The sequence below is a fragment of the Dermacentor silvarum genome, chromosome 1 (genome assembly GCF_013339745.2).
Source record: "Dermacentor silvarum isolate Dsil-2018 chromosome 1, BIME_Dsil_1.4, whole genome shotgun sequence".
Taxonomy (NCBI): domain Eukaryota; kingdom Metazoa; phylum Arthropoda; class Arachnida; order Ixodida; family Ixodidae; genus Dermacentor; species Dermacentor silvarum.
The window spans coordinates 196,334,274-196,360,905 of NC_051154.1; the positions used below are offsets into that span (position 1 = coordinate 196,334,274).

At 44.7% G+C, this 26,632-nt stretch overlaps 1 protein-coding gene across 4 annotated transcripts in view; it reads right to left on the reverse strand.

The window, feature by feature from the left end:
• Positions 1-26,632, reverse strand: part of LOC119436609 (helicase SKI2W-like) — a 285,769-nt gene that overhangs the window by 171,379 nt on the left and 87,758 nt on the right. For all 4 annotated transcript variants that reach the window (XM_049659019.1, XM_049659011.1, XM_049659021.1 and 1 more), the window contains 3 exons: positions 11,158-11,312; positions 2,356-2,557; positions 65-394 (listed from right to left, as the gene is read on the reverse strand). In XM_049659019.1, coding sequence (XP_049514976.1) covers positions 65-394; positions 2,356-2,557; positions 11,158-11,312 — 687 coding nt within the window. The remainder of the gene's footprint in view (positions 1-64; positions 395-2,355; positions 2,558-11,157; positions 11,313-26,632) is intronic.

The following is a 26,632-nucleotide window of genomic DNA, read 5'->3' on the forward strand; positions in this document are numbered from 1 at the left end:
TGCATGTAGATGAAACCATGCACTTGACTACTAAGCATGCTTAGCCTGGTCACCACATACTCACTGGCTTCATAGAGAGTGGAATGACGACCTCGGCATTGGAGCGCTGCTCATAGACAAAGCAGGAGAACAGGCCAGCCACTTCAGGTGCACCCAGGGTAAGCAGTGACTCCTGGAGCAGCAGCTCTGTGAGCATTACTTCATGGCTGGAGAGAGCACGTGCCACACGGCCCTTGAGTGTGAGTGTACCACTCGGCTCCACATAGCCTAGCTTCTCCAGAGCCAGAACGTGGCTTCGGTAGTCAGGCATGGAAGCAAGGCTTTCCTCTGATAGCTGGTGCTGTAGCTTTCGCACCTCCTCCGATAGTCGCCGTCGCCGACGTTCCTGCTCGAACTGCCCACCCAGGCATTACTTGTTCAGTGAGACTCGAAACAGGCAATGCTCAGACACTTGCTCTTAAAATGTTTCTGATGTGCAAGATTATAATAAGTAGGTGAAGACTATTACTACAAAGTGCTATTTATTAAAAGCAGCTGAGAGCACACAGCTCAGAGCTAGTAAGCATGAGATAATTTGGTACTGATTTTCCTCAAATAAGTCCTTTAAATGGGTCCTGCAACACTTTTTGAACACAGTGAATAACCATGTTGGACATGTGACAATGATTTCACGAGCGAGAAGAATAAAGAGAACTGAGGATCTTCATTTTTTCAATTACAGCCACGTGAAGGCAACCAACAATGAAGCCCAAGGTAAGCATAGAGAAATTCACTGTTCATTTTTAATTGAAATGTATAAATAATAAGGGCAAGAAAAACGAAAGTGGATGAAAAAACAACTTGCCACCAGGTGGGAAGCCAAACTCACATCTTCCGCATTATGTATGCGATGCTCTACCATTTAGCTACCGCAGTGGCTGCACTCCCATCAACTTTCTTGGTTTTGTATGCGTGCGTACTAGCTCTAGCCCTGGAAATGTTAGCCAATGACACTCATGGCCATGGCGGCGCCCTTTGTGACTGTCACCTGCTAGAGTTATGCCACCTCCTCCATAGTACAAGATCATGTCATCACTAAAGTTTTGTTGACTGCCTAGCTCAAATTGCATCGATCTGATGTGCATTTGTCTGAGGATTCTCTGCAAGCACCTGGAATCATCCTAATGCAGGAAGAAGTGTTAAAGTTTATTATTCCAGGATTGTCACTCTAAGACGTGCAGTGCGAATGCTGCATTCGTCTTGCTGCAGTTACAACTTATACGGAATGCACTTCAACAATCATGGTGCTTGAAATGAAGGTGAAATTATGACACACCTGTGCTGCAAAGGTGAAGACATTCACGTGATAGTTCTACATTGAATACTGCAACCTGTTGAGACCCAGCAGAAATGCTAGCATTGGGTAGTGTCTGTGTAGCCAGCCGCATGGGCTTTTGTGAAATGGGATCACTTTTCACATGACAATAATGCATGCCTACATTAACACTTGTTGATGCACATGGCCGGGCCAACTCCACGGCCAGTAGCAAGCACAGAATTGCCCGTGCTTCAAGTGAGTCACTGTCCAACTATGTAGAAACAGGCAGTAATTCCTTCAGCTGAAGCAGCACATTTGCACCTCAATCAGCTATGAAAGGCAACATCTCAAAACTACTGGCTCTAAATCATAGTCCTCTTTATCCTCAATATGTATCACCTTGGCCAGCTAAAACTGGAAATTACTAAGAAATTGAGCACTGACAAAGATCACCAACTACTTCATGTATTCTGTTTCCTTGAGTGTGCTTACTTCAGGCTAGCGTGAGCATGGTCTGCAGATGTGCAACAATCTGTACAGGAGTGCTTATCAAGAAGTCAGCTCCCAAGGATTACTTAAGTTCATTTCAGTTGACTCACACTGCCATTCTCATTGTGGCCCTTAACACAGATACCAAGATGACAGATCTGTTAGAGAGACTTGAAGATGAAGTGGCAACAGACAAGGAGCCTCTGGAGATACCAACAGAATGGTGCAGACATAGGAGTGCCTCCATATACTGTGAAACAAAGCTGAATTCAGTGGCAGGGGCTGCAGTCTCATACACTGCCTGGAAAGTCCAAAGAGTCCCTGCCAATGCTCGCAAATACCAGTGACAAAATCAACTGACCTCCTTTCTTGTGTTCCAATGAAAAGACTGACAGTTGGTCAATACCAAGTTGAAACTGCTAGGAAAATAGTTCTGTTGTAGCTTTTATGGTACATCAGGTTTTACAAAATAACTGCTTACATGGGATTTCTTGTGTTTGCACTGATTTCATTGTAACAAAGGTTTATGTAAGCAGCCCAAGGAACAGAAGCCTGATATTGACACTTACATGGTTCTCAAAGAGTGGGCAACTAAGGCACTGGCTCTGAAGCAGCTTTTCCTCAAGCTGCTGGCCATGTTTCACCAATTCCACAGTTTCCATAGCTGAAAGGCGAAGGTCCTTGACTACATTGATGATTGGCAGACCTCCAGGGTGTGCCTCCACCAGTTCAAGCAGCTCCTGGCCCAAAACGCTTCTGCACTGAGGCTGCCTGTAAAGAATTGCCACATGTTAACGTAGGAGTCTCACATCAAATAGAAGCAGTTGCAAGGTTCCATCTCAACAGAAGGCCATGATACTATCATAAATAATTGCATCATACTGTCACGTTGTAGTGACAATGAAGAACCAGACGTCCCAAAAACTGTTAGCTGGTGAGAAACGGTCACTGGAACAAACAACGTGCACATGTCAATACGCTGTCCTGGCTTAGAGTGGTAACAAAGTTAAGAGCACATATGTACTAGTTTTCAGTGGTGCTGTCATTAAATCGACACAAGTCATTGTAATGTTGAATGACATGATGATGCATGCTCACACAGTATGCATGCAGCCAACTGGAACAACAAATTATTGACTGCTTATTTGACCTATGTTTTTCTTTCTCCTTTTAATGCAAAAAAATATATATATATATTATTATTTTTTTATATGCCCACTACATGGGCATCTGCACAAAAAGACATTGACTGCGAAAGCAGTACATGGCTAATCCTTGTGCCTATAGGCACCGGGCGGCCGTCGTAAGGCGCCAGCGGCGCGCCGGCGATATGCTGGCGAACAGCGCCGCGAACGGCAGCTGTCGGAGCACTGGCATGTGAAGCAGACGACGGGACGAAGGCGCTCGGTGCTTCCAGTGATTTGGCACTGCGGGTTTTAAGGGCTGATGCACCGGAAAACGCATTTTCCTGTGTCTGCTTTTGAGAAAGGTTGTCACTTGTACGAGGCAGATCACATTTGTGGCATCAGGTAGTATATAAAGCAGAAAACGAGCGCAAATTGTGATGCAAATGCACCACGCAAATGAAGCTCACCGCCGCAAGCTAGGACATGGAATTCCAGCAGTTATATTCCAGATGTTATTTTGCTGTGAGCGTTAACATTCTCTCGCATTTAATCATGTAAATAGGCGAAGACCACAAAAATTATGGACAAAAAAAAAAAGGAGACATACATCTTCCTTATTCTGTTTCTTGAGTTGCTTCGCCGATCGCACATGTGTCAGTAGGTTCCCGTTCTCTGTCCGTTGTAGTTCTTTTATCTTTGCAATGCTTCCCCATTCTTAATTGCTTATAAACTAGCCCAATCTTCAGTCACGGCCCATTTTATATAGCTTAGCACGACGGGAACACGCCACTGCGTTGGCGTTCGCCGTCGATGCACAGCACAGTCGTGTGCTAGACGCAACCAGAGTTGTTAATTGCTAGGAAGGAAAATGTACATTAAAGGAAGACTGATACACTGATAAGACGGCAAAATGACTACAAATCTGAGTGTTCGCCTTCGGTGCCCAAGCTCCGGAGCCGTTACACTGCGGAGGCAAAGACAGGCAAGTGGGAAACGAAGCTCTTACGTATGAACGGCTCTTTTATTAACGTTAGAACAACCACCAGACCATAGCAAATCAGCGTTGGAAATGTACAGTGCCCAGCGATTGAAGCGCTGGCAGCGCGCAGCTGCCGCCGTTTTTTTTTTTTTTCTTTTCATGCCACAGGTGAGCGCCGTGGGACCAAATGCAGTCATAATATAATGCGTTACAAAGGTTCTTGCTTTCACTCTACACCACAATGCATCAGTTTGGTGTCCCCAGCGATTACAGTCAGTGCAAAAAGCCCTGGCGACCATGCAATTCGAGTATCACGTTTCAATTGCTGAGCACTGAACGCGCTGCTGCCTACAAACCGCACATATACAGACTTTCCGCCTGAAAAACGCGATGCCGCGATGAACAACGGTTAAATTGAATGGCCAAACCAGCTTCAGTCATGTTTCAGTAACTGTTGGTGCACCCAAAAACGCAACGTGTTTGATCAGACTTGGTTTCACAGCAGCGCCTGCTGCGCGCGGCCCGGCCGCCACATGCCATTACATTCGCGGCGCCGCCACATGAAGGCACCACCAGTCCAAATTCATCCCACGCCCGGTGCCTATTATGAGCACCTCCGATTATTCTACATAAAAGGGCCATTACCATGCCTCTTGCGCTTATATAAGTTTTAAATATAATGAATCAGCTTGCCAAACAGCACATCTGTCAAGTGCAAAGATCTCTTATGCCATGCCATTACCATGCCACTCACATCCATTGGCAGCACAGTGAGTCTGATCTTCTGCTGTCATTGTGGCAGCACAACATACCTGCTTAGCTGTGCCATGATGTTCCCATACAGTAGAAGACATTTAAGCGGTACACTTATGCTAAGCTATGTACCTTCAGCTGTTCATACGCTACAATCTCTTTAGCAGACAGAACATTGTGAGTGGGTGCCATCTTAAGGCCGTCCCACATTCAGCATTTTCCCGGCGTTTTCTAGAGTTTTGTCACCCAGCACCGCTCAGTGTTCAGCGTTGACACTGAGGGAGGCACCAAGTCGAAACGTCATGCTCAAGACACACCAAAAATCTCGCCGCCGGAAGCAGCTCGATGAGCACCGACCAATCAGCACGTGGCCGCGGTCATGCTGCTGGCAACTTTTGCAAGCGACTTCCACAGCAACCAGTTCGCGTGTGCGCCACCATGGGGCGCCAGTGTCTCGTCTGCAAGGTGGCGCCATTGAGAAAGCAGCCGCTTGTACCTTCAAGCGTGCTGCCCTGAATATTTTTTGTGTGTTCCGTAGAACTACTATTAACAAGGCATAAAAACCTTAATCAGGAACATTTTTCATAGTTCACTTGAATGAGATTGCACACTGCTTCTGGTTAAATCTGTCTGGTCACATTGTGCGACGCTGGACTGGCGCTGTTTGTGTGCATCTCGCGTGGCTGGGTGACCTCTCCGGCGCCATTGATGCAACAACGCCGAGACGCAACGGCAGGAGACATCAGTAAAAATGCTGAATGTGGGGCGGGCCTTACTCCTATCTAACTCGCACATGTGTGGAGAGGGCTGTGCACCAGAGAGAGAGCAACACAGGACAGCAGGCATGTCACAGATATATTCTCAATGTTGGATGATACTATTGTAGTAAAACAATGCTAAACATAATATGCATGCTTGATTCAGCTACAAAACCAAGACCCCAATGGTAATAGCCCTGTCATTAGTGGTATAAGTGATAAAAAGTGGCAATTTCCAGTTTATTTTCATTGTGCCCATGTTGCAAGTACATAATTAATTTTAACTGAGAGATCACTTTGTTTGAGCTTACGATTTGCACTGTGTATTTTGCATGCATACAAGCCTAATCTCATGACAAATGAAGTGAGCAACCAAATCATAAAACCTACCATCATGAATGGAAGAAGCACTGCTCCTAATGCCGCCACAATATAATGCGAGGAAAGACTTTTGATAGCCCAGAAAATTTTTTTAATTCGAATACACATTAGGACTATGATGTGGACTGCAATACATTATACAACCATAGCTGTAGGCTTAAAATATTACATTTTATTTAGTGTAACACTACACACCTCGAGACCAGCTGCATGTGCAAAGTCATGTGTGGGCACGCACCATAGCGGCGCATCGATCATTTCACTACGATAAAACATTATAATGATAGCAAAGCCCTACGCCAAGGGGGGTAGGGTGGGGCAGATATGCACGTGCCAGGTAAGCTATGTTTACGCAGAGAGGCTGAGTGGATGTGCACGTACAGACCTGCACTACTACCACTGAAGGGTTGGCTTTCCTGTACAACTCAGTCACCTCGTGGGTGACCTCACCGTATTTTTAAGTATTTGAATTCTGGGGTGTTACATGCCAAAACCACGATTTTCCACGATTTGATTATGAGGCACGCTGTAGAGGGAGACTCTGGATTAAATTTGACCACCAGGGGATCCGTGTCCAATGCATGGGACACGGGTGTTTTTGCATTTCGCCCCCATCGAAATGCGATCGCCACAGCCGAGATTTGATCTCGCAACCTCATGCTTAGCGGCACAACACCACAGCCACCGCAGCGGGTCGTACTGTATTTTAAAGTATGAAATAATGGGAGAAAAATCTCGGCATTAAGTTCGAAGCATGGCTTCGAATAGAAGAGAACAAATCGGAAAAGAAAATCAGAACAGAAAGATCACATATATTTATGTGAATGCGATAAAACCATAGCACAGAAATTGCCATGAAGTCCCTGCCACTGTGATTAATTCCATGGACAGCATGAGCAAAAGTTTCTTTGCAACAACTGAACTCATAAGTACAATGTTTCAAATGCAGTTAACAGCATAATAGACAAGAAACTATGTGAAAGAAAAAAAAAACATTAAGCATGTTCCCACAGTAGGTGTGCAAGTACCCTATCTCCTTTGCAAGTAGGAAAAGAAAATAGTGCACTCCACTCCTCTGCAAGCCATGGTGGTTACATCAGCACAGTCACCATTAGGCAAAGTTTGTGTGATACAAACAAGAGCACAGTACTTTGCCTCGTGCTAGCATTTTTACTTGAAACAAACTGATGTTCGCTGCTGTTTGCATTATTTGTCATAATTTGCCACTGTTGCAAGTAACTGCATTTTGAGCAGGTGATTTACAGTTATTGTTTAGATTCAAGCCCAACAGGAGACTTGATTTTACAACTACAATGAATGCATACGCAACTAATGTGCCAGCTGCGGTATCCTCTATGTACCACGAAGGAAAAAAAAAACTTTGCGGTAGCAGATGCCTTTTCAATTTCATCTCTGAATAACTTGGAACTGATTTGGCAGAAAGACCAAGAACTACCTGCTTCAAATGGGCTTAGCAATACCCATTTCAAGTGCATCATTCAATCGACTTAAAGGGACACTAAAGAGCAGCACTATATCTATTTATATTGGCGTGCATACTTTGTGTCTTTTTTTTTTTTCTGCAGTGACCATTTTTCATTGGCTGACCATGTTGTAATGTTGTCGCTTGGCGCAAGACATGCCTTGTGTCAGAGCTTTCTCAATTGTTGGCACCATTTCTATAGCAAAAGAATCTTGTCCATAATTTAATGGCATGCTTGATACAGGGAGTGGCGTGCATTCTAGAATGCGCGCGAGTGCCAGCAGTTGCGCTGGAGTGTATGATAATCAACGAATGTGCTCACGGCTATCGTTATGCTGTGTGTTGTTTGCTTTGCTGGGCACTAGTTCAGCGCATATAGAGTTCAATCTTTAAAGGGGTCCTGAACCACCCCTCGAGCTAGGCAAAAAAACACATTCCGTGAATAGCATACGCTGATATGAACATCTCAGCCAAATTTTGCACTCGTCCACGGCGCGTGGAACTCGCAAGCAGAGCGCGAAGTCACCTTTTTCTCGAACACTCTCTTTTCAACAGAAGCCTTCTCCTCACACTTTTCGGGCTGCCATATTTTGTCATATAACAGATTCCCATACACGGCTGCTATTGGCCAATAGCTGACATCAATCAAGAAGCGTAAGCCAACTATCATCTGCTCAAGCTCAGCCGCGCCTGCCCCCATAGAAATGAAACTTTGGTCGCATTGCTTATCGGGGTGTCACAGTTATCAGCTCTCATTAATTTTGATTAATCTGAAACACTCAACTAGCCTCAAACTACGCGAAACTTGAGCCCAGACCACACGTTCGCTATGCCTCGTGCACCTTGCAATAAATAGCAGTTAGCATCTACAAGGGACGTGTGCTTGTCCACGCTCGCTTTCGGCCGCTCCTGGCTAAACATGCTTTGTATTGAGCTTCATATTGAGCACTACAAAGTGTGTAATCTGGATTTGCCTACTATACATGCAGGAAAAAGCTGGTCTGCACTATGTCGCATCTTCAGGCTGGAGCACGCAAGCATGCACTCCAGCCCTGCTGTGCATTTACAGTTGCGCAGTCACACGTAGTTTCATCTGCTGTGTAGCATAAATACTGCGGCCGTCATGGGGTGCTGTGGCGAGCCCACTCACGGTAACACCATAGGTGGGGCATTGCCACTCTACCGTCACCGGCACTCCTCCACTCCTTCGGAACGGAAGACACTGAGGGCAGAAGGTAAAGGTAAATGCTGCATTTAAGGTACCTACACTCGTACTAGGTTAGATCTTTTTGAAAAATTATTGCGGTAATATACTGCTGGGAGGGACCATACTCATTCAAAGGCGTTTTTGAGGCTTCAAAAAATGTGGTTCAGGGCCCCCTTAACTAGAATTTTGGCAGTTATATTGTTCACCGTCATGACAACATGACAATATTAGCAAAGCATTCTTTATTTGGCAGAATAAAGTTGGTTACTATCGGCAAGAATAAAGGCCAAAGTTTCCCTTTTTTAATTTCATGCAAATATACCGTGATGCCCGTATATCACTATATGAAATCATGTATTTCAAAGTATTTTAGATTGATCTCACTGTTTATTGAAGAAAAAGTTCTCAAAACTCTCTAGATTGGTTCTTGAGAATGCAATGTAATCTTTATTTACCAATGAACTGTTAACTACTTCCGAGCAGACGTTATCAATTCCATGAGGTCACAGCTAGGTAGCTGGTGTGGAAACATCAAAGTGGCGTTGCCACCCATATTTCATTTTTGTGTCGGTCCCGGTTTACTAAGTCTCTGCACAAGGTAAGTAGCCTTCTTCTCACCCATTTTGGGGCTGCCATATTTTGTCATATAACAGATTCCCATACACGGCTGCCAATAGCTGACATCAATCAAGAGGCATGTGCCGACTATCATTTACTCAAGCTCAGCCGCTCACCACATTTTCAGTGCCTCAAAAGTGTAATTTATTAATCCAGCTTCACTTGATATTGCTCTTTAGTGCCACTTTAAACAAGAAGGCACCAATGTTATTTGCACCCAACACTAAACACTAAATAATCCTGGCTTGCTTTCGCACAGAGATCTCAGTCCAACACTCAGAGTACTGGTCCCACAAGGACCCCATGACAGAAGCAGATGGCATTCTATGTTCAGACCCTGCATCATCATCTGTGCAAAGTTGTGTCACAATGCTTCACAAGCTCCACAAAGGACACTTCACAATTGACAAGTGCCAATAAAATGCCAAGAATTCTGTCTGATGGTCAATGATAGATTCGACAAAGAAGAGCCCATAAATGCCTGCCATGTGTCCCTGTAAAACAAAACATGAAGACAACTCTCCTTCTCACAGATTTCCCTACCAGCTGTGTAAAGAGTCACAATGGACCTGTTCTGGCTTGGTGGATGCTGGTGGCTCATAAAAATAATACATATATTACTTAAGATTTTTGGAAATGACCTAACTAGGGGTCCTAACCTAACCTAACCTAAGCTAGTCTTTGTCCAAAATAAAATACCAGAAGCATCATCACAGATAGTGACCAATTTTCGAGCTCTATGCCTGACTTCTGAAAGCATTGCTCGAGACTACAAGTTCAACCAGATAATATCAAGGTCCAGGAATCTAAACAGTTTAGCTGAAGGATCTGTAAGGATACAAAATTAGTCTCTGAAGAAAACAAATGACCCCAACTTGACCTTGCTTACCTACCGAGCAAGCCCCTCCCCTCGAGAGAATAGGCATTCGCTAGCAGAGCTGCTGATGGGAAGAAAACTGGACACTTCCCCTTCCAATAGCTGCTGGGATACCCCTGTCCCAGTTTTCTGATTGTAATAATAAATTCTGGGGTTTTATGCGCCAAAACCAAGATCTGATTATGAGGCACGCCGTAGTGGGGGACTCCGGATTAATATTGACCAGCTGGGAATTCTTTAACGTGCCCCCAATGCACGAGAAACGGGCCTTTTTGCATTTCGCCCCCATCAAAATGTGGCAGCCACGGCTGAGATTTGATCCCACACCCCGTGCTTAGCAGCGTAACACCAGCCCCCACTAAGCCACCACGGCGGGTTTTCTGATTATCAGTTGTACCCATAAGTTATGCAATTCCTGTCCTTCCAGTCTCGGAAGGAGACACAGAAGTCTGAATGAAAGACAAACTTAGGCAAGCCAGGCACAGTTTTCAGTTTTTGTTATAGTCATGGAACATTCGTTGTAATAAAAGAAATAAAATAAAATTTTCAATTTTAACACAGCAAACACAATTTAAATTATTTTTGTGGTGTCCAATAAATTGTTATACCATTCTTCATTTAACTGAGGCTTGACTGTAGTTCTTGTTTTTTGTCAAACAAGTGCTGGCAGAAGTCTAAGGAACATAAGAGAAAGAAAGCAAGGAGAGGGAAGGCAGGGAGGTCAATCAGAGAAGCATCCGGTTTGCTATCCTACACTGAGGGTAAGTTAAAGGTGGTAGAGAAAGAAGAAAGGAGGGAGAGAGTCAGCACTACAGGCATGTAGGACAATGCACAGGACTATAAACAGTCACTGAGGCCAGTGCACTTCCAAGAACTGCAGTAGTGCACAAATAGTTTTTTGCTATTAGTGTGTGTGACTGAATACTCGTTAGTACCCATCTAATGTTCCTCAAAGTACCTAGATTCCCTGGTTATAACCCACAGCATTACATGGCAGCACTGTAATAAAAGGCTTACTTTACCACAGAACACATATTGAATGTGACTGCACTATGGTTGCTAAATGTTATGAATAACATACTTTTTTTTTTTTTCATCTGGCACTGTTAGGTGGGTTTTACTATGCCTTATAAAATGTGCATCCTCTCTGGAACAAAAACTGCACTTATAGGAAAGATTACAACTCACGACATGCGCTTGGGGTCAACCTTGACGCTTTTGGCATAAATGCAGAGGACGCTATTGAACATGACTGTCATCTCCTGTACACTGAGAGCTGCATCCGGGACAGCAACCTTCTTGGACAGTGGCCAGGGAAGTGACGCCTTGCCACTTGACTGGGGCTGCAGGTCACATGTGATACTGAGAACACTGTTCTTTGTAATTAAAGTGTGCATGCAGAGTGACTAAAAGAATGGCATACAATGTACCTTCCAAGCGAAAAAAATAAAGAAAGTAATAGAACATAGAGAATAATCCTTCTTATTTTTCTAAAGGGAACAACGATAATAATATACCATTGGGGTTTATCGTCCTGGAAATGTGCAGTTAGTTATGGAGAATGCCATAGTACTACAACTACAGATTATTTTGATTACTTGGCTGTTTTTAAGATAACACTTTTGCAGTCCTCCCACATTGGAATGTGGCTGCTGCAACCTCATGCTCAGCAGCAGAACCCCATTAGCCACTGAGCCACTATACAATGCATACTATGAAGGGAATAACTATGCCTTGGGCGACCACAGCTCAAATTTATGTACTGCACCAGCAGACAAGAGTAAGCAGATGGATGCACTTGCTATAACATCCTATAAATTACGTGACCAGCACCTGCTGTACAGGTTATTGCAGGAGGCAGCTCAAATTTCAATGCAGAACTCCCGAGTCAGTCGCCTTCATCAGTCCAACAAATTCTCAAATTCAAGCTACTTGATGCTACAGGAGAGAAAATCTAGACACCTTGCTACTTGTGCTGCAAGCCGTGCAAGACACAGTCAAAGCTGCCAATATGCCGACGAATAGTATCACTGTGGCCGACATCTGCACTGACTTGCTTAATGCTGTAAAGCACCTCAAGAAAGTTTCCAAGACACCATAAATTTGTGAAGCTCTACACATTCTCCATAGGTATTCCCCACTCATCGTCAATGTACAATGTGTACACTGGGTCCAGGGTCATTCTCAGAACTAATACAACGATTTAGTGGACAGAAATGCCCCACCCTATTTCCGAAACAGAAATTGCACCCGATTCGCTCTCTTCAGGCCCATGCTCCATCCTTTTAGCCCAAAAAACATTTTTGCATCAGAGCACACATGCCTTAATCCCGTCATGTGTCTGTTCCTTTCCCTGTAATCTTTCTCAGGTGGAAGAAGTCTCTCTCCAGGGACTGCAGGCTGAGGCAGCCTTTACACCTTCTGTGACTTGGTCTTGGGGTCCAACACCTAAAGACCTTGTAAGCTGTCCAAAGTCTGCTGTTCCAGCAACAACAGCGAACATTCACCATTTGCTGAGACTCTGGCCAGGAACGAGGTCTACTCAAGATAGCATTCTAAGAGCTGCCAAGCTACAAAAGGATCAAACAGACAGTCAGAGGTGATGGCTCATGGCCGATAAGTTTGCTTAGCCGCTACTCTACTTTCTACATGAAGAGGGCTTCCACACTTTTATTTAAATACACATATATGCCATAAGGCAAGCTACTAGAAATAAGAAAGAAAGAACTATCAGAGACTATGCCCACTGAAAGCCTGTTCTTTTCCACAGAAACTATAGAAAAGAACAAACAAAGAAGGGCAGTGACTATAGACTAAAAACAATAACAGAAACCTCCCCAAATTAAGTACCGTATTTTTCGGTCTATAAGTCGCACCTTTGTATAACACGCAACCCCCTCAAAACGGCAGTTTTTCCGGAAAAAATCGTATATAAGTCGCATCGGTGTATAAGACGCAAATGTTCGCTCGGCAAGCGATTTAAAAAAAATGACAGTGACGTTTCACTCCATTAACGCGGGTCACGCGGAAGCGTATGGGTGCCATATATTTCCACTCCAGGCGCATTTCTGTTGTCGTGGTTGCTGCGATCGATGTTCCGTATAAAGTAAAAGGGCGATAACATCATCCCCGCATGCCGTATGCTGTATGTGCGAGTGAAAGTGTCCAACAGTGAGCCGAATTGCGCACAAGGAAGGAAAGCGGGAAGGCAGCGAGGAGGGAGGGGGGGGGGGGCATTTCAAATTCAGATCTTTGAACCATTCATGATCATCAGTTGCTGCCATAATTTAAAAAAACATCAGCGGTATGCTGATATAAGTAGTAGTAGTTTATTTTATTAAGAATACAAAAAGGCGGAAAGGCGGAAGGAAAGGAAGAACCGTGGGTTTCATAACTGTCTCACTTCCCAGTGGAAACTTGAACTGTCCTGCAGATCTGCCAGTGCACCTTTACCGCAAGACTGAACAGACCCATCGTCATTTGTTTAAACTGTCAGTGACAATATGTTTTACCCATAGCTAGTGTCCACTAGTACATCAGTTCATGTCTTTTGCAGCGAATACTTTAATGTATCTGGAATCCTCCCAAAAATACTCTTGAGCAAAGGAATAAAAAATTACATGGCACCTACAGAGTTGACTATGTGGCATGACAAGCTTCTATCCTTATCAATATTTTAAGATATTTGAGCTTGAATTAATTAGAGTTTGCCATATTTACAATTGGGAATCTGGACTGGTAGCATGAATTTATCAAAAAAAAACTTCTGAAGTCAAAATAAGGTTTCAATAAACCCCAGGCTCTTACTCTCACAGCAATCTCTCTTGGAATGCCATAGCTAAGGACTAAGACATAACCCTCATGCTTGACAAGCATCTTCTCTGTACATTTAGTCAACTTCCTCTGATAAAGTGGGCGAAGAAAGAGAATAAAACTGAAAATCCATACAATGTTACATCATGGCACAGTAGTTAAATCCCATATCCCTTGGCCAGTGCAGCAGTCAAAAATGGATCCAGAGGTGGTCAGAGCATGACCTACCAAGCAGGATTGCAGAGCTGTTGATTGCAGAGCTGCCACTATGTAGTTAAAATGATTCTGTATAATTATTTAAATTTTGGAGCAGGGAGGCCCAGAATGAAATGGGAGAAGAATGGCTGCGAATGCTGCAGGAAATGAAATGATGGAAATTAAATGGAAGCTTGGAGTACAATGTTCACCAATTCAGCAGGAATGGGATAAAGGTTTGTCTAATTTATCCAGAACAAGACAGGAGCAAAATGGCTTCATTATTCAATGAGTGACATCTGAACATGCACTGGCATGCATGTTACCCACCACAAATAAAAGAGTGAAGTGAGCAATCTGGTAAGTATTAATGTAAAACATTGTGCACATAAACATTGACCTAAGGAAAAGACGCAATACAAGTGCCAACTATCAGCTAAAAGCTAACTTAGAAAACAGATCAATATACCAGAAAAAAATTAGGCCTGAGTACATGTCAATAAAATCAATACAAAACCCGACATATCTGTCCACTGAGTCTAAAACAAACTGCCAAAACAAATCATAAATGGCAAAGCATGCAACTGGCTTCCCACACCAAAATTTAAGAAAGAGCATTTTCTCATAAAGTACTACCAAGTTGGCTGACAAACCTCGCCTGTGTTTTATCAATGTAGTATGCCTCATTATTTCTCTAGTCATTTGGTCTACACATTGCTGGATATAGTCCCAAGTTTGATGGTCATTTTTAAGACATTATATAAAAATTTTCACTTATTTTTTTTTTTCTCACTATTTATGATGTTTCCCAAAAATACATGCTGTACTTCAGTATTCGTGATTGTACCTGACTCAAATGTAAATTTACAAGGAAAGAGAATGTGCACCCAGAATGGGTACCACAGGAAACACGACAGCACCCATTGCTCTTGCCTCACCATAAATTCACTGTCATTCATGCACTGTAGGCCTAGTATTCCTTATCTCATCATACTACCTAATTTTCTGCTATCCTCGACTGCGTTCCCTTTCCTTGGAACTCATTCTATTACTCTAATAGACCACTCGTTATCTGCTCTACGCATTACATGATCTGCCGAACACAACTTTTTTCTTTTAATCTTAAACAGAATATCAGCTGTCCATGCTTGGTTTCTAATTCACACTGCCATCTTCTTGTCTCTTTTAATGTTGTGCATACAATTTATCATTCAATCAATCATTGCTTGGTACTTAATATTAAAAGCGAAGCTTTTTTTTGCAAACCTCGCCGGGTTTCATGACCGTGGGAGCTGCGTGGCTGTTCCATCGCCGAATAGGCCAAACAATCACAGCAAAGCACACATGCCGCGCTCCCTGCTGGGTTCCTTGCCACACCACCCAATGGTGCTCACCTCTGCACATTCGCGGCACCGGCCGTGCAGGGGAAAGAAAAAAAAAAAAGAAGAACCACATAGCTCGCACATCCACGGCAGCACGGTAATGAGCAAGTAAACGTGTCTGATAGAATGGATTCGAATTGCACTACGTACGTATGCGCACGCTGCCTCTGAAACTATGATGCATCCCAGGCATCAGTCGTACTCGCTAGTAGTCAGCAACTCCACTTAACAAAAGGCTCGGTATAATTTGCATGAGCCTGCACTTTGTTTGTTTGTTTGTTTGTTTGTTTGTGTTTGTGCGTGTGTGCATGTGTGTGTGTGTGCGTGCATGCACGCAGTGTACTCATGTTTCGACTCTTTGTGCACTCACACAAAGCTTTGCTGTTTATACATTCCAACTCGTTGGATCTGCTGCATTTAGTTTTCTCAAGTTTCTTTATCATCTACCCCATAGGTTAGTACTGGTAGAATGCACTGGTCGTACGCTTTTCTTTTAAAGAATAATAGTAGGCTGCTTTTCATGACTCAACAGTGCCGGCCATTACCACTCTAAACCAATTTTGTTTGCCAGGTAATTTCTTTCTTATGATCTCATTCCCCTCTGATTACTTGGCCTAAATAAATGCACTCCTCCACAGCTCCAAGAGGCTGACTACCAATCACAAACCCTTGTTCACTTGCCAGGCTGTTAAATATATCCTTAGCCTTTTGCATATTGTATTAATCCCCAACCCCACCCTCAGACTTTGCTGGTTCAAGTAATCAATCATTTCTTTTTCTTCTTCCTCAGCTTTAGTCCCTGTTCAGTTGCAGGGTTGGCTCTTCTGGACTTCAGTCGCCATTTCTCTTGACCATGGGCTTGGTTGCAATCATTTGTTAAAAGTAATTTGCATCGCTGCTCAAAGAACAATGTCTTCTGCAAACAGCAGGCTGCTCAGATAATATTCCACGTTTACCTTTGTACCTAATCCATCCCAACCTAGCCTCTTCAATACTTCTTGCAAGCATGCAGTGAATAACATGGGTGACAGTGTGTCTCTTTCCCTGAAACCCTTTTAAGTCAGCAATTTTCCACTTTTCCTGTGAAGAATTATGGTAGCTGTGAAATCTCTGTAGACATTGCCCAAGATAGTCATGTATGCTTCTCTATTCCTTCAGTACACAATGCCTCCACGAGTGCTGGTATCTCTACTGAATGAAATGCTTTATATATATATATATATAGTATATTAAGGCTACATAGAGGGGGTTTGCTATATTCCGCGGACTTATAAATCACCAGACTGAAGACATGAATTTAATCCATCGTTGGAATGTCCCTTTCTAAAGCCAGCCCCTGTTCTCTGGGTTGATTGAAGAAAAATGTTGCTCTGATGCTAATTGAAATCCCCTTCGTGAATACTTTGTGGAATACCAAAAGCAAGCCAATGCATTTATAATTCTTCAATCCTTTAACAGCTCCTTTCTTAGGGATTATTATTATATTGGTAACCTTCCAAGTCTCTGGTACATTTGAAGACATAGAGCATCGCAACCAAATGGTTACAAGCTTTTCGGGTGCAATATTCCAACCACCTTTTATCAGATAAGCTATCATGCCATACTCGCCGGTCACTTTTGCCCTGCTTATACCCTTACAAAACCCTTCTAACCTCATTTATAGTTACACACAGGACTTAAAATTTCTTATTTGCAACTGCATCTATCGTGGCCACGTGACTTTTGCCGATTCCTCTGCTGCCTTCATTATATCATCGAAATTTCTGATGACATTGCCTTGTTTGACTACATAAATCTAGCCCCTGGCCATGCCTCGGCTTGTTGCCGATTTTATGCTTTCCTCATTCTTAACTGCTTCCTCAATCCTTCCAATGTTACCAGTCTGAATATCACCTTTTCTCTGCTTGTTTATCAAATTTCACAGTTAAGTCAATTAAACATGATCTCTGGGGTTTAAAACTTTCCCGCTCTATTGTTTCTTTATTACATTGTTTACTGCCCAGGAGAGCTTGCCTGCTTGCCCGTCTTGGTGCCTTACCTCCCGAATTCAATTACGGTATCTGAAATTATTAGGCTTGCGTGAATATTCTATATTTTCTAATTTTCGATCGAATATTATGCTATTCAATATGTGCTTTGGCTCAAATTTCAGTATTCGAAGTTTTCGAAGTATTCGAAACGAATGTTTCTGCATATAAGCCGCACCCCCAAATGCAACACCCCAGAAATAAAAAAAAATATAACCCAAGGAAATAACTGCATACAACACCCAAATCTTTGTGAAAACAGTCTCCACTCATGTATGCACGAATCGGTCAGGTCGCATCTTCGGCCAGCGGCTCTGTTTCCCACCTCTTCGGTGACAGCTTTGGTTTTAGTGAGCAAGTCACATCGCATAGCTCAAAGCTAAGACAAGGTAAACAAGAATTCATTTACAGTTGCCTACTGATTTCTGCACCTGCTTGATTATTCAAACATATTCCCAGCAGACGTACGGCTTCCTTAGAGCCATACAGCCACTGTGAATAGACACGGCATTGACACGGCATTGACACGGCACTAAACTGTAACTTCAGTGACCAATACCTGGCAAAACCAGGCTGGTTAATCCTAACAGAAAAGGCCAGCAGGGCAGTGGACGGCAAACCATTGTAAGAAGTTCAGTGAGCAAGAGCCTGTAAGCAAATACTCTATGCTGGAAGTTGTAAAAAATGTTGAACTTGCATTTTTGGACGAAAATATGTGAATAATGGCATTTCGAAAATAAACTGACTCCAGAGATGAACCTGTTTCCTTTTTGGCAAGTAAAAAGCAAGCTTTTTTTAGATTTGTCAACATATGGCTCTTGTGTCAAGGTGTTATGCAAATCCCACAACTATTCAAACTAGTATTTGCTTCGAAACTATTCAACACTAATTACTATTCACTTTGACTACGCTTCGAACTAAAATATTGATATTCATACAAGCCTAGAAATTAAATTTTCGTTAAAGTATCGTTCATTACCTCTGCTACCCTCCTGATATTTTCTTGCCGCTAATACGCTGCTAATACCATCCTCTGAAAGGTTCTTTAAGCTGCAATAGACTGATTAATGTCACCAAGCTTACACAGCATGCACATTGATTCGGTAAGCACCACGATAACTAGGTTCAAAGCAACATCGATCAGAATGCTGAGACCAGCCACACTACAATTTTCACTAGCAAATTATTTTGACCATATTTTTGAGCACATATCAGGTTTGTATCCAATGTTGACATCCTTCTCGTGACAAAAAAAATCTGTGAAAGACATTTTGAGTCCGTATTTCAAGTGAGCGAGAGCTTATCAGAGGCTTAGTGACGCGAGAAATGCAACAGTCTGTCCCCAACTCTTCCACACCTTTTGTATCCAATACAACAACCTTCTGTGGGAACCCCCATTGCCTCAGCCATCACATGCTCTAAGCCAATTATCCACTACGGGAAATGGCAGAAAAGTAATGATAAGAAATTAAATTTTTTAAATCAGTCAATAGTTTTTAAAAAGAAGAAAAAGAAAGAATCCACTGCTCGCAACCATTTAAGCAACTAAGAATGCAACCAATGGGTGGCCTTATGGCTGTGGTGACGCAGTGAAACTCATGCTGAAATCAGCAAATAATTACAATAAGACGCTTACCTCTACATAAATAAAGGGACATTTTATAGTATGTGACAATATGGCAAAAATTAAGGTGTGGAATGTAAGAGTCACCGCTCTACAAATGATAACTGGTCAAAATTCTCCACTCTACGGAATAAAAAGGAATGGAAATGCTATAGTTCCTTATTCCACAGAACAAAATGAAATATGGCCCCCTTCCACAACTCTGCTACTTAATCTACCCTCATCAACTAAAAATATGTAATTAAGCTTGACTGAAAATTTTAAAGAGCAGCCTACTTTTCTGCTCAGGCAGTTGAAACTTAAGCTGATGTGGCAGCATTAGAACTTCTCTTCTGAAATCCACCTGTTGTTCTAACAATTGCATTAACCTGTGAGACTAGATATTTTCCTGGGCTGGCAGGTACTACAGTATAGACCACTTACACCGTAACCGCTTATAGTGCAGGACCGAATATAATATGGTCTTTTCAGACTCCCGTTAATTTTCCCATAGTACTCTATGTATACGCGTATCGCTTATAGTACAATTGCGGGACATAAAATACCGGTTACAGTATGGCTGCCTGGAAGTACGGTAGTCAATCTAGACGGCAAATGCTCCCCTCAAGCCACAAATACCATATTTACTCGAATCTAATGCGCACTTTTTTTCCGATAAAACAGGTCCAAAAATTGCATGCGCGTTAGAATCGAGTACGACCCTAAATCTGCGTTGCCACATAGCCGTCGGCACTTCAAAATGGCCGCCTCGCACGCGTGTAGAGCCTAGCTACTCTCGAGCCTAGCTACCGTAGCTTCCTCCATGTGCTGCAGTACACGTGCTTAGGCAATAGTCTACCGTCTGTCTTCATGTTCTCTGCGTCTGCTCTATCAGCATGAAGTACCGAGTTCATCATGATGTCGCATTTAAAAGAAAAGTGATCATGTGTGCGGAGACGGACAGAAATACAGCCGCATCACAGGTGTTCGGAGAATCCGAAACTTGCGTTCGGGACTGGCGCAAACAGAAGGAGAGGATTTTCGCCAGCAAAGCAATTTGGAACGGTTTCAGTGGACCAAAGCAGGACGTAATCTGCGACGATCCACTTCGGCGATACGAACGCCTTGGCTCTGTCTTGAAAGCAATCTGCGACGGGGAAAGTCAACCGCGCGCCGTGTTTTCGCCGCTTAAACGTCGCGTTGAAGCGAGAGGCATGATAGCACGAAGGTCAATTCGCTCGCCGCGCTTCGTCACTCGAGCGTTTTGACAGTTCGTTTCTGCGGTGTCACAAAAGGGCGCTTAATCCAAGCGCGCGCCGTGTGTCACGCAAGCCAGCGAGAGAACACGCCGGCCTCACGGCAACTTCAACAGAGGGGGAGAGCGCATACGCCTCAAGCAACAACGCTAACAACGGCGCCGAAACGTCTGGAAGAGACTCGACGAAGCGACGTTAAACGGAGAGAGAGAGAGCACACGCCGAGACACCTTCTCACCCGGCGAGTCGACAGACATTACTACCGCGTGAGCATACACCAACAGGATGAGTCACCCCCCCCCCCCTCGAGAATGCTCCGACAGCGGCGGCCGAAGCAACGAGAAAAGCCTCGAAGGTTCCCAAGCTTTGGCCATGCTACGAGATCACGACACCGGTAAGAATGTTAGAGAACGCCTGTGGAAGCTATATAACCGCCGTGCGAGAATCGTTTAGTGGAATTCAGGAATTCAGGAGTTCGTGAGTTCAGTCCGCACCGGTGAAGTGATGTAACGTGAACTCTTTCTACAGCTTCTGCATCGCGCTTCAACACTGGTGAAGTCTGCGGAAGAAGGGGATTCCCCAGCAAGCTAGTCGACGAGTTCATCGAGCGTCTACATTTCCGGAAGAAGTTCTTTCTTCGAGATCTGCCCCGAGTTACGCCGAGATCGTCCGACTTCAAGACCAACACTGGTGAATACGATTGGGCACTTAGTGTTCCTTTTCATTTTGTACTTTACGTGTTGGACTCTTAGTGCTTGTCGTGAATTATTTTCTTGTGTTTGTTAATACCCATCTGATTTGTATTGTGTTGTGTCTAGCCTAAGTGTGCAAGTGTGTGTGTAACTGCCTTGTGTGAAGAATATATTTTGTTGTGTTTTGACAACTCGGGACTCTGACTCGGTCTTTGGACAACAACCGGCATTCGCTGGCACACCAGAGGGCCCATTCTTAATTGTCCTTGCTTTCAAGGGATTATTTTCGGAAGCTGATAATTCGGCTTTGGAATTTGGTCCGGCGTCTGCGCCTCATTCACTGGGTCTGTGACAATATTTCTGGCGTCCGCGACAGGACCTTTCTGGTGCAAATTGTGTGTCCATAGTAGGGAGAAAGAGCCTAGGGTCGTTTACATTGCCATTGTAAACGATTGTGAGTATTGCACCACGTTTTGATAACTTGTGTGCAGAGAGCAGTTCGATAGTTGAAATCTAGGCAGATATTTTTTGCACGCGGCTAGATTTTTGAAGGGCATCATGGATCTCGAGAAATTAGTTGCCCTTGATGAGAAGATGGGTCTTTCCGGAGTGGAACTACGGAAGTGGGTTAGTCAAAAGGAAAAAGAAGCTGTAGAAAGAGAGGCGATGGAGCGAAGAGAGGAAAGAGAAGCAAAGGAGCGACAGATAAAAGAAGAAAGAGAGGCGACGGAGCGAAAAGAAGAAAGAGAAGCAAAGGAGCGACAGATCAGAGAAGAAAGGGAAGCTGAAATAGCTGAGAGAGAAAGACAAAGACAGCACGAGTTTGAACTCGAACGACTTCGTTTGCAGCAGCGCACAGACGCTCCCGCCCAGCCAAGAGTCGATAGCATTGAAAGGGAAGAAGCTAGTTTCCGTCTGAACCCAAGCAAGCTGCTTGTGGCATTCGATGAAAGAAAAGATGACCTGGATGCTTATTTGCATAGATTTGAGACAGTTGCTAAAAGCCAGAATTGGCCAGAGGATCAATGGGCCACTGCGTTGAGCACGTGTTTGAGTGGCGAAGCACTTAGTGTGTACGGTAGGTTGAGGCCAACCGATGCCTCTAATTATGGAAGGGTGAAAGCTGCTTTACTGAAGAGATTTAGGTTCACCGTAGAAGGCTTTCGAGATAAGTTTAGGACTGGAAAGCCCGCCGATGGCGAGACTGCCACGCAATTTGCCGCGCGGCTCAGTCACTATTTTGATAGGTGGACCGAACTTTCAGAGACTGCACAGGAGTACGGTGCGCTTAGAGAGCTTCTAATCAAGGAGAAATTCCTCATCAGTTGTCACCCGAACCTGTCAGTGTATCTGCAAGAAAGGAAAGCTAAGTCGCTTCAAGATATGTTGGAATTGGCAGACCAATTCTTGGAAGCACAGGGAGGCACTAATCTCTCTAAGATCAAAAAAGAGGAGCCAGAGGTCTCAAAGAAACCAGCATCCGATGAAAGGAGAAACCCTCAGAAACCTGTTCCGAGGTGTTATCTCTGTAACCGACAGGGCCATCATGCTAGCAATTGTCGGACCAATTTTACGCGCCCCAATGATGTTAAATGTTTTAAATGTGGGCGAACGGGGCACAAAGCCGATACATGTCGCAACGGAGGGAAAGAAGCTCCCCAGGCATCCTGTGTGTATGCCCCGCCAAAACACCAAGAAGACATAAACGCCGGCTTTGTAGAACTACGAAATGGGAAAAGAATTCCTGTAGTTAACGCTGTGATGACACCACACCCAGAATTTCTAGTTAAAGGAATGCCTGTGCTTGCGGGGAAAATCGCAGGAAAACAAGTCACGGTGTTACGAGATACCGGCAGCAGCACAGTGATTGTGCGAAGGGACTTGGTCAAAGACAGTGAGCTCATGGGCGAGACCAGTTTAGTTTACTTGATCGATGGTACGGCCAAGAAGCTTGCCGAAGCCAAGATTGAGGTCGAGACCCACTATTACAGTGGGAATGTCACTGCGCTTTGCATGGACAGCCCACTGTACGTCCTAATTCTAGGGAACATCGAGGGAGTTCGCGCACCAGACGATCCGAAACCTTTGGAAGAAGAGTTGAAGATCGAACCCTCAACGATTGAAGAAGCTCGCGGAAATCCATCCACTGCTGACGAGAACAACGCGGCAGCTGTCACCCGAGCTCGAGTGAAGACTCCGACAAGGCCTTTCCAGCTCCCTTCCATGCCTAATTCCGAAAACAAACCGACCAGGACTTGTAACCAAGTCAAACACCACCATCGAAAAACCAAGGACAGAAAATTTAAATTTAAGAACCGTTGACGATTATCCGTGGTGCAAAGCGTTTTGATTGAGTGCACCGAGTGTTTATTTATGCATCATGGTCATAGTGTTTGTGTTCTGTAAACTACCCTGTCATAGTTTTGTATACTTTTTGCACATGTTATATTTCATATGTTTGCCTTGTCACGCGAGATATGTATTTTTGTATAGTACAAATGAAATTGTTACGTCAGAGATGTGTTATTGTGTAATCTAAGTGTACCTGTGTGACTTGTGTTTGTATTCGATATATCGCGAGTGACGTAGTGAATTGTGGTGGACCGATTTATGGACTTACGAACTGGTGCGTAGTGGACTTTTGTGCGCGCTTCTTTTGTGTTTTCTTGAATATTATTGCATAATATTCTTAAAGTGGGGGGCAGTGTCACAAAAGAGCACTTAATCCAAGCGCGCGCCGCGTGTCACGCAAGCCAGCGAGAGAACACGCCGGCCTCACGGCAACTTCAACAGAGGGGGAGAGCGCATACGCCTCAAGCAACAACGCTAACAACGGCGCCGAAACGTCTGGAAGAGACTCGACGAAGCGACGTTAAACGGAGAGAGAGAGAGCACACGCCGAGACACCTTCTCACCCGGCGAGTCGACAGACATTACTACCGCGTGAGCATACACCAACAGGATGAGTCAGCCCCCCCCCCCCCCCTCGAGAATGCTCCGACAGCGGCGGCCGAAGCAACGAGAAAAGCCTCGAAGGTTCCCAAGCTTTGGCCATGCTACGAGATCACGACACCGGTAAGAATGTTAGAGAACGCCTGTGGAAGCTATATAACCGCCGTGCGAGAATCGTTTAGTGGAATTCAGGAATTCAGGAGTTCGAGAGTTCAGTCCGCACCGGTGAAGTGATGTAACGTGAAGACCGAGCGTCAGCGGAAGAAGTGGATTCCCCGGCAAGCTAGTCGACGGGTTCATCGAGCGTCTACATTTCCGGAAGAAGTTCTTTCTTCGAGATCTGCCCCGAGTTACGCCGAGATCGTCCGACTTCAAGACCAACACTGGTGAATACGATTGGACACTTAGTGTTCCTTTTCATTTTGTACTTTTCGTGTTGGACTCTTAGTGCTTGTCGTGAATTATTTTCTTGTGTTTGTTAATACCCATCTGATTTGTATTGTGTTGTGTCTAGCCTAAGTGTGCAAGTGTGTGTGTAACTGCCTTGTGTGAAGAATATACAGTAAAAGCTCGATGATACGATCACGGCTAATACGAATTTCCGCATGATACGAATTTTTCTGTGGTCCCGGCCGAGCCCCATTACTTTGCAACGTGCTAGAGAACGGTTGTTACGAATCGATTTTCGGCCTGCGTCGGTTGATACGAATAAACGCCGCCCCACTGGCGGCCGCGAAAGAGAACAGCGCGCAGTCACGCACTTTCTCCCGTTCTCTTTTGGTGCGGAGGCGCGGACGCGGCGCCGCGAAGAGTTTGAAGCGGTGGCGCTTTGATGCTTTTGTACTTTTCCTCCTTCTCGGCGGCCGCCCATCGGACGGAGTGGTTGCTGTGCTTCGGGCCGCGTTCTTTGTGTTTGCGCCATTTTACCTAGTCGCAGCGAGCTATGTCTACCGAGATAGAAGGACATTAGAGACTTTTTCTTCAAGAAATAAATGCTTTTTACGTACATGTGCCTGAGTGAGCTCACCTCTGACTCTTTAATTTAGCTACAGTCGAATCTCGCTAATTCGAACACGCTTATTTCGAACATACCGCGCACCGACAATGCTCTTAACAGCGCGCCAAATCACGCGGCGGCGCCTCCGACCGGCATTGCTCCGACGCCGCCATAGAGCAAGAGCTCAGGAGAGACCCCTCAATGCCGCGCGCGAAGGAACGGGGGAAAAAAAAAAACCCGCGGCGGAAATTTCACCCTCTCTCAAATTGCAAGGTCGCCGTTTCTGCATCGCGCCGGAACAAGCGTGTACGTGCCGACTAGAGTGTTCTAGACAACCGTATTCTAGCACACACTAGTGCCGACGTCTCAGCCACGCGGATAAAATGGCAGTGAACCCTTCTCCTCTATGCTTCCTCTATTTTCTAGTGACATGTTGACCTTGCACGCTGCGGCAGCAGCGCAGAGGGAAGCAGCGGCGGAGGCGCAGTCGGGCCAACGAAACTGCCCACGCCCGCAAACGCTCGCTTCCCGATAACGGCAGAAAACGAAACTTCGGGGAGCGGCTAAAATAATCTGGCGCCAGCGCACAGAGTCGAAGGTGAGAGAGCTACGAGGGAGCTGAGAGGGAGGGCGAGGGGAGCCACCGAAGCGGCGGAGTTGACGCGGCGAAATCTGCTTCCCTGCCGCTCTCCTCCCTCACCTTCGACGGTCTCCGCGCGCACCCGTGTGCCGGCGCCGCCCGCTCCCTCAAGCTTCGTTTTCTGCCGTTATCGGGAAGCGACCGTTAGCCGGCGTGGGCAGTTTCGTGGCCCGCGCTTGCGCGCCGCGATATTTCACGACTCGCACCGTTCGTGCATCGTGCTATGGTGCATGAATACTTCAAAAATACGTCCTTTTAATTCGAACAAATTTTCGGGCCCCTTCGAGTTCGAATTATCTAGATTCGACTGTAGTTTTAATTGTGTTTCGATGATACGAATTTCGGCTAATACGAATATTTTTCGTGACCCCGTGAGATTCGTATCATCGAGCTTTCACTGTATTTTGTTGTGTTTTGACAACTCGGGGCTCTGACTCGGTCTTTGGACAGCAACCGGCGTTCGCGGGCGCACCAGAGGGCCCATTCTTAATTGTCCTTGCTTTCGTGGGATTACTTTCGGAAGCTGATAATTCAGCTTTGGAATTTGGTCCGGCGTCTGCGCCTCACTCACTGGGTCTGTGACATGCGGTCAACGAGCGAGATGTGTTCATGTTTGCTTGTGCGCACGTGACACCGTGCTTGTTAATTTATTTAGTAAGCGAATACCGAACCTAGAGCACGGTGACAGCGACGGCAGAAATGCGCCTGAAGTGTCCATTATCGCAATAAAATAGTTGTTTTGGTTATAGTGTGGTACCGCTTTCATGACTCCGGCGACTTACATTATAAGCGGTCTACACTGTAGTTCGGAGAAAGGTGAACAGAGATCTTATCAACTCTGAAATTGGCCATACCAGAATGAACCATGCACATCATCTGCTGAAAAGTCATTTTTATGCCATTTGTGTAGGCCTTCATGTAGTTTCCATTTGCCTGCAGTTTTGTGCAAACTGCATTGTTGGTCTCTTTCAAAACTTTCGACTTTGCAAGGTTATTCTTGTTTCTGTTACCAATAATTAACAGTGTCCGAATATTCAAAACTTCAAATATTCGATTGAATTAGAAAGACACTTTACTATTCGAAATATTCAAACCCCGAAAAATTG